The sequence below is a fragment of the Magallana gigas genome, chromosome 6, assembly GCF_963853765.1.
Source record: "Magallana gigas chromosome 6, xbMagGiga1.1, whole genome shotgun sequence".
Taxonomy (NCBI): Eukaryota; Metazoa; Mollusca; class Bivalvia; order Ostreida; family Ostreidae; genus Magallana; species Magallana gigas.
Genome location: NC_088858.1, coordinates 34,903,260 through 34,912,172, shown reverse-complemented (window position 1 = coordinate 34,912,172; position 8,913 = coordinate 34,903,260). Strand labels below are relative to the sequence as shown.

The window sequence follows — 8,913 nt, the reverse complement described above, 5'->3', positions numbered from 1 at the left end:
ACAAAACATAATGAAGACATTGGTAAAATAGCATTTGACTCTAGTCATTTAAAAATGTAGTTTTAAGTGTAAACTCAACATCATCTAAGATTTCATTTGTTAATCAAAAATCCATTTATCATAACCTAGTATAAATGTCCATTCTCATTATAAATAAATTTGTTGCCACATTCGATAAAGTGATCGACAGACTTAACTATACACGCACTAGAAAAATCCAAATATATGTTAATCTTGGATTGTACAGATATAGATGCTGAAAAGGAGCTGTTCTGTATATGACAGGAATCTTTCCTTTTGGTTGATCATTTCAGTCAAGGACGAGATCAAATCCAAAAAGGGTGAATTGCTTTATGATAGATTTGGTCACGTATCGACTGTAATGATCGCCCACATAAAGTATATAAAAATGACTCATTATTATTTATATTTACCTAATGTTTTAATTATTGTACGTGGAGGTAAAATATTGTTGATGTTTTTTACATTATTCTTATCATTCAAATCTCTCTTACAATTATTAGAGTACGTGCATGATTTAAGTTGTTTAACGCGTATCGATTTCTCAGGTGTGTCATTTAATTATGTAACTATTGAAAAATAAATATGAAGACTCAATCATTGTTTTATCACAGACAAAAACACCAGAACTTGTTAATACATGGAATAAGACTAATGTGGTAAGTATATAACTTCGATATTTCTGTCGTCTGAGACAAAGCTCATTTCAACGGGAGGAAAGTTCTTCTGTGGCATTGTATATGGTTTATCCAAATCTTTCCTGAAAAAAGATTAAACTATGTGTTAAAATACAATTTTGCAGGAATGCCAGCTATTTTCTTACCCCAAATCGTTATAAGTGTGTATTTCTGCCATTAAAATTAAAAATTCAAAATAAAAATTACCCAAGTTTTTTGGAAGAAATGTTTTGCAAAACATTTGTTTTCTTTGGTACTTTGAAAGCCCACGAATTTTTTTTCATAGGACTCCTGTAAAATATAACATTAACAATAATTCACTGCTGAAAAACTCATGACTAAATATGTTGATAGAAAAATGACAAACGGGTACTGAATACTTACATGGTTATAAATCGTCTACAGTAAAAGACAGTCATCGCAATAACAACAGAAAGTACGACTCCACAAAGTACTCCAAGTGTTACGTAAATTGATTCTGAAAAGTTTCAAAACAAAAAATAAGGAAACTAATCTATTGACCATAACTTTTATGGAAATACAATTTCAATTTTTAACAAAATGCACCTTTTGATGCTTCGGGTATTTCAACCGAACACTCTGTCACACTTCGGGACTCTCTTCCTTGGGTTGTTGTATCATCTGGGCATTCCTTACACGACAGCTGTCCCGATAGATCCTGATAGGTTCCGAAGTCACATTTTACACATTCATCATTTTTGAAGTACCGACCAGGTCCACATGGAACTAAATTAGAGAAAATTGTAAATCAGATACATAAACAGTAAACCGGTAAGAACCCAATCTTTACTAATACTGCTTTATCGGAACGAAGAAATGTTTGTATACTGTTATTAATATTTGTCTATCACCAGTTTTCGTTGTCTAGTCGTACATGTAATAAGGCGTTTTGTATAATTTTACGAAAAATAAAGCCCTCAAATATTGATAAAACTAAGATATATACACACCACAATAGAACTGAACAGCGACAGAACCCGTGGGGCACAAGACAGTACTTGTGGCATCAAGACTTGCCATATCAATCTCGTATAATGACCCTTGAACTGTTGTGTCAAATGAATTATTCTGAATTGAAGTTTGCAAATCGTCAAAGGATGTATACAAGGCAATGTAGCATTCTTCAGATCCGTCTGGAAATAGGAAATTATTAATGTCAAAAATAAGTAATTAGAATGCAATTATCAAAAAGACCTAGTTGTGAAGAGTTTCATTATGGAACTTACGTATGTTTGGATCACACGATAGAGACAGTTGAAATCCCGCACTGCTTGACGTCGTAGATCGTTTTGACCTCCGGCTACATCCAGTAACACTGGCTTTGTCCAGGGAACAAGTTCCTGATGCAATGCAGTTAAGGTTTTTCAAGCCGTGCTGAACGGTTTCCGGAATCTTTGTCTTGGTTTCGCTATACATAGTCGAGGAGTCGCAGGAAAGATCTTTGTATGAGGCAGAAAATCCAACTTGAATGTTATTTCCATCCTGTATTTCTGCAAGACAATGAAAACATGATTACGATTAAAAGGCAAACATCTGAATTGTGAAAGTAATAAATTCATCGCCTTAAAACTATATATAAACTGAGAGAATCTCACTAGAGCAGTACGGCGTTTTGCCGTAAGGATTGTCGTCTGTTTGGAAATCCCAAAGGTAGAAAGTGTCCTGTCCACAGAAATAGTAAGGTTTGATAGTATGGTCAAAATCATAGTCATCAGCACAGTCCACAGTACAGTTGACACCGACGCTATCATTGATGCAGGTCCAGATAGTGTGCTCAAGTGTTTCTAATGCTGCACATTCTATACCAAGTAAAAAGTTCAAAGTAAACGGTAAACAGAATGATAATGATGAATGAAATAAAATAAATTTGCTAACTTGCTTTCATACAGGCACAACTGGTTTTATCAAATTCTTTTAAAATCTAGAAATGCGAAAGGGGGGGGGGTTATTTAAAATGTTAGGTGGAATGATAATGTTGACTTTACCAGGACAGCTGTCTTGGATACAAGGTCTGCTGTCGGAGCTGTTGTCCGGACATTCCAGGCCGCCATTATCAGGAGCTGGGTCGTTACAGACTCTCCATCTCTGCTGTGTTCCATTTCCACAGGTCACAGAGCAGGAGGACCACTCACCCCACTGACCCCAAGAACCGTCAACTGTAAAATAAATGCATGAGAGTGACATGTTTTTGTGTATTTATCAACGGCATCACAAATTTTAAATGTATATTTATATATAATAAAGAAATAATATGTACCCATGACAATTTCACAGAGTTCCCCATTAAATCCATAGGAACATTGGCATGTATATTCTGCAGCACCATCTACACAGGTGGCGTTGTTCTCGCATGCGTGATCCACACAATCATCTATGTTCCATTCACAATTGTCGCCATAGAAACCGTAAGCACATTCACAAATATATCCATTTCTTTTGTCGATACACCTACCATTGCGACAAGGATTTGAGCGGCAATTGTCAAAATCTAAAAATCAATTATGTCAGATGCTTGAATATTAGAATCATTCACTGGCATTTAAAATCATTTAACAATTATTAAAAATTACTTACTTGAAAAATTAGATTAACTACTTACCATCACATTCACTCGGCATCTGCTTAAAAGTTCCATAATTTAAAATCTTTTCAAAATTCTTCCAGTTCAATATTTCACCAGTTATATTGTTTGAACATGTTGACGTCATAGACAGAATTTGAGAAAAGTTTGCTACATTGTAATTCCATATATTTAACCGTGACAGTGTTGATGAACCTGGAATGGAAAAGGTCCAAATGCCATTCATCAGTTTGATCAAATATAAAATGATACTATATTCAACGTTTAAGTTACGATTTGAAGAGGAGATGATTCCATACCCGTCAGTGTCAATTTCATTTTTGTCTGCAATTCGAATTTTATTGACGATTGAAAACTTATTTGTCCATCAATATACAACTTGGAATCATCATTGTCCATGACCAATGCAATTACATGCCAGTTTTCACTGGTAAGCTGTTGGCTTGTTTCAATTGTTCGACTAAAAAAGAGAATAAAATATGAATCTGAAATAACAATTAATCTAAATATATGTAGTTTGCCTCTTATATTGTGAGGAAAGTACATGTACATGTAATAACAAACCTTATATTGCTGACGCGAACCTTTGAACCAATTACAATAATCAAACGTTCTGTTCCATTTGCTGAAGATATATTGATTTCAAGATGGTTTGATGTTTGTTCTAAGTACACCCAAGCAGTAAACAGGAACTGGTTAGCACCATTCTGTGCAGAAAATGGTATAGAAACCACACTCCCATTAGAAAGCTGTAGATCAAATTCTGTAAAACAAAAATAGATCCATAAGATTTATAACATTCAGTGTATTGACTTTACTGATGACAAAATGCAATGATCGATTGATGTCTTAACCATAGAGAGAAGCTAACCTTGACACTGTGACCTTTTGGAGGCTCCTTCAGCAACAGTGGTAGAGGAACCCGGACACTCCGTACACTGGGAGGATCCAAATTGGTCAGAGAAGGTGCCTACTGGACACAATGAGCACTTCGGCGTCCCATCAGCGGACCAGGACCCAGGTTCACAACCAGCTGATTGTAAAAATTCATAGTTGCATTACAAAATATCAATGAAGCTTGTTTATCAATGCATAAGTGGATGTACTAGTATTTGTTATTAAAGCTCACATTCGCAGTGTGATAGATCCTGCGCTCCATGTGCTTTCGTTGTCATGCCTACAGGACATAGATTACAGTGATCCTGTCCACTCAATGGCTGGTAGGACCCACGAAGACACATTGGACATGTTTCAGTGATGACGTCATAGTAGGTGCCTGGTGCACATTCGACTGTCGGAAAGTGTTTTAGATGATATTATTTATTCTTAGCTACATATATAAGCTGTATGTAAAAATGTTCTTAAACTTTGTTCCCTTCCCTCTCTAAATGACTTACTACATACCACATGATATAGTTGTATATGAAGGACTGGTTCTCTTCGGACATTCCAGCAATAATTCAGAGTTTCCAATGTCTTGAATTTCCATGAGTCCACCTGCACTTACATTAAAATTGAGGAATCCGGATGCATGTGCATTTCGCATTGCATTACTTATTTTGAATTGATTTCTTCTAAGTTGAACGAATCCGTCTACAAATGTAGAACTGTCAAAACTTGCAGCAATATCAAAATCTATTCTCAACTCTGCTGACCGTTTCTTCCCGACAGAGCCACATTTTATCTACAAAGATGGATCACAATTAATGATTTATCAACATGAACTTGGTAGACATGTTTCAATGCAACTCTATTTCGTTATGTTCACGAAAAAGAAAATTAGTACCTGAACATTGTCAACTGTGCAGTCTTTGGCATACATCTGACATACCAGTGCGTATTTTGATTTGTTCAACGTTTCAATAAATTGGCGTTTTATTTCGTCTCTTGTAGAGGGGTTTGTACAATCGCTATTAAAATAATATGAGGCTGACATTCGAAGTTTTCCCCCGTTTGCCATTCTGGTCACTGAAAATAAAACCTGTCACCATCAATTTCAGAGACATGAACATTTGAAATAGTCAACACTTTCAGCAATAAAATATATCGTCAAACAGTGAGCTTTTTTTAATTCTTTCATGATTTTCTGAACTTTGTGATTACCCGCGCAGTCTGGAAGCGGAAGTCCACCTGTCAAAAACCATTCGCCACTATCCCCGCATACAATCATTTCATAGAAAGCCGAACCACGTCTGACGTCATATCCACTTTTGCACATCATTTGACAAAATTTTCCGCCCAACCAGTAATCACAAGCAATAGCACCATTTTTAGGTGCGTTCAATTCTCGCTTGCAGCTCTGTAATACTAAAGAACAACGCTATTGGTCTATATAAGAATCCAAAAACAGTTGTTGGATTATGCAACGTCATGAAAATTTGGTTTTAACAATCTTATATGGTGTATAAAAGAATTAACAAAAGTTGAATAGATTTTTAACATTCTAAATCGTTTAAACAAAGCAATACCCCCCCCCCCCTAAAAAAAACACCCCTCCCCCCAAATGAAATCAACAAAACAAAACATAAACAGCTCAATATATCGGGTATACCATTGCATGTTTATTCAACAAACCTTTACAGAAAGGTTGCATGTCACCAAACGTCCAATATCCGTATTCACCACTCCCGCTTTTCTCACATACCGCCACCTGAGACCCGTTCCTCTCCGTTCCTGGACCGCAGTTAAACTCGCACTGACTCCCGTATTTAGATCCCCAGGGACAGCTCACACTTTGAAACGGGGTGGCATGCACGACCGGACAAGAGAGGACTAAAACAAATCCGATATCAATAAGAATATTTATTGATTAATAACCTCTAGCTAAATGAAAAGTAAAATGAGTTTGACTTTACCTTTCATTATGATGTTTGTAGTGCACGTTTTTGCGTTGTTTCCAGCACTGTCAGTAGCTTTGTATTTAACCTTGTAGCTTCCAGCGGCTATCTCGTCCCCCGGGGATATGCTGCCTTCTTTGGTAACATTGACCACGCTGTCATGATTGTCAGTAGCGTAAGGTTCTTGCCAAGTTATAACACCGTGCGTAGAATTTCTGTCGGCGTATGCAATTACTGTGTGTGGACAATTCATGAACCTGGGAGGGTCAGTATCTAGGATAAAGGGAATGTCTCATCATGAACTTTTAATATCAACTTTACGCATGTAAGACAAGGAGTTAGAATAATTATGTCATGTAAAATATATCTGAAGTGTAGGATGATAATGATGATGATGCTGATGATGACGTAGAAGATGAAAAATAAAGTTTGAAAGTAATTATCATCTTAAAAATGCACCCTATTACAGTCTGACGAATAACTGTAATTTTTTGGCAAAATTGACATTTTTTAAAATTGACATTTACATGTATATTGTTATCACGAATACTCATGGATCGATATTTGGTTAATATTATGAACTAAAAAATTAAAACCATTCGTACAAAGATCTCTATTCCTTTGCTTCCTAAATTATTTCGGACGATTTATGAATATTGGGATTTACCTTTACAAGTTGGTTTATCTCCTCTCCAAGAACCATTTGCTGTACAAACCCGAACACGCGACATTCCAGGAGTGATGTCATATCCCTTCTCACAAAAATACGTACATACGCTGCGGTACTTGTTTTCGTCGGTACATAAGTACTTCAAATTCCCAACAGATGGCTGTAAAGTTGGACAAGTTTTCTCTGAAATAATATAATTTGAAATACGTATCAACAGCAAAGTTAAACCACATTTTGTGTTAAATATGTTTCGTCTAAAAAGGACAGAAAAACATTTCTTTCATAAATTGAATTACTTTGACAGGAAGGAGGGAAATGATTCCATACACCCGTGTACATGCACTCCAGTTGAGAATTTCCAACAAGTTGAAACCCACTGTAGCAACCAAACGTACACACTGCGCCATAGAGGGGATCCGTACCAGGCTGGCATTGGTAATAGCCGTCACTTACAGGTATGTGGTGTGGGCATCGTTTTACTAAAAAATAATAATAATAAAAGAAACAATAACCTCAATGTCGATCCCCATGATCATTGCCCGTGTCTGCTTCATCTTTTTGGGTCATCTTTTAAAATATTCGTACCTTTGACAGTAACGGTGAAAGAACATCGAGCCATATTTCCTGCCTTGTCACGAGCATAGTAGGATACAACGCTTTTGCCCGAAAAGTAGCTTCCAGAAGCCTTCCCTCGACGGGTTGGTCTGGAAAGAAACGCAAGGATGTCTAATTTTCGAGCAGAAGATGTCCTTGATTATTACTGCGTATGAACGAATAAGCCAAGTTGTCAAATTAGGAAAATCTTACTTGATTTTTCCATCTTTGTTATCGGACGCTGTTGGTTCTGGCCAGGAGACCCTCATTTCGGTCTGCAATTTCTCTGCTTGGACTTCTTGATTTGGTGGGCACGCTAGAATTGGCGCTGACGTATCTCTTGCTGAAAACACCAGGTCAGAAACATCAGAAACTACTAGTATACTTGAAGAAGTTAAAATCATAACTCACGTTTTAAAGTAAGAGCTACATGCACTTGTATACAAAAGTGCAATTTAAAAAAAACCTTGAGAGTCCTTACGTTTGCAGCCACTGAAGAAGCAAGCTCTGATTCTTATTCTGATTCTGATCCTGATTCTGGCACGGAATCTGAATCCTCGTTTCTTGATCACGTGACGTTTCTTCGAGACAACTGCTTCATCACAGTCTGAAAAAAAAGATACTTTCTTAGCTATTTCATTATAATACCTCCTTCTTTCCCTTTAAATTCCAAAATATCGTAGATCAATAGTAATGTGAATTCTGAAATATATAAAAAAAATGATAAATTGAATAACTCCTTATTACATTTAATGTAGTAGTCGCTCCAACGGCCGTCATCACACGTGACCCAGGCGTTGACGTCTTTGTGGGGACACACCATATTACAAGACGAGCCGCTAGGGACCCCCAATTCAGTGGATACGGGGGAGTTCTCAATGTCCACGCAAGACAATAGACGTCCAGGCTCCAAATCTCGGGCGTAACAAGTACTGTTTTCAGCCTGCTCCTGTTAATTACAATTTAAGAGTGTAGAGAGAGAGAGAGAGAGAGAGAGAGAGAGAGAGAGAGAGAGAGAGAGAGAGAGAGAGAGAGAGAGGAGAGAGAGAGAGAGAGAGAGAGAGAGAGAGAGAGAGGTATACGTATACATACCAAATAAGATGTGGCTAAATCTGGTCCAAAAAATATCATTAAAACCAAGAATGTATTCATTATTTATTCTCTTTTTTCTGTAAGTCAGTCAGCGAGCTGCTGTTCGTGAATCGCCTTTCAATAATCTGCTGAAATTTTTTTTGAAAACCAAAAAGGAAGAACATTTATCAAAAAGCTAATTCATTTAACAAGAAAATAATTTAAAGTTCTTCCTCCTAGTCTTTAAATACCGTTGGAATTCCCCGCCCGGCTGTTTTGTATACTAATTAGATTATTTTTAAATGGCCTTTATAACTATCATAGATAAGGGATAATATGCGTCAATAGGTTTTACATTAATCTCTCTCTCTCTCTCTCTCTCTCTCTCTCTCTCTCTCTCTCTCTCTCTCTCTCTCTCGATCCCCCCTCTCTTTCTAACAT

At 36.7% G+C, this 8,913-nt stretch overlaps 1 protein-coding gene across 1 annotated transcript; it reads right to left on the bottom strand.

Annotated features, from left to right (window-relative positions):
* Nucleotides 1-8,709, bottom strand: LOC105318991 (sushi, von Willebrand factor type A, EGF and pentraxin domain-containing protein 1). The gene is made up of 26 exons (XM_034469299.2): nt 8,494-8,709; nt 8,149-8,350; nt 7,883-8,008; nt 7,615-7,744; nt 7,393-7,511; nt 7,104-7,286; nt 6,805-6,990; nt 6,156-6,410; nt 5,875-6,072; nt 5,404-5,607; nt 5,087-5,268; nt 4,705-4,984; nt 4,430-4,591; nt 4,172-4,333; nt 3,865-4,063; nt 3,600-3,760; nt 3,319-3,495; nt 2,977-3,207; nt 2,705-2,875; nt 2,315-2,518; nt 1,946-2,209; nt 1,670-1,852; nt 1,266-1,445; nt 1,083-1,176; nt 906-989; nt 1-781 (listed from the first exon to the last, which is right to left on the bottom strand). The coding sequence occupies exons 1-26, from the start codon at nt 8,551-8,553 to the stop codon at nt 673-675; spliced, it is 4,506 nt and encodes a 1,501-aa protein (XP_034325190.2). The 5' UTR covers nt 8,554-8,709; the 3' UTR covers nt 1-672.
* Between the last annotated feature and the right edge of the window lie 204 nt (nt 8,710-8,913).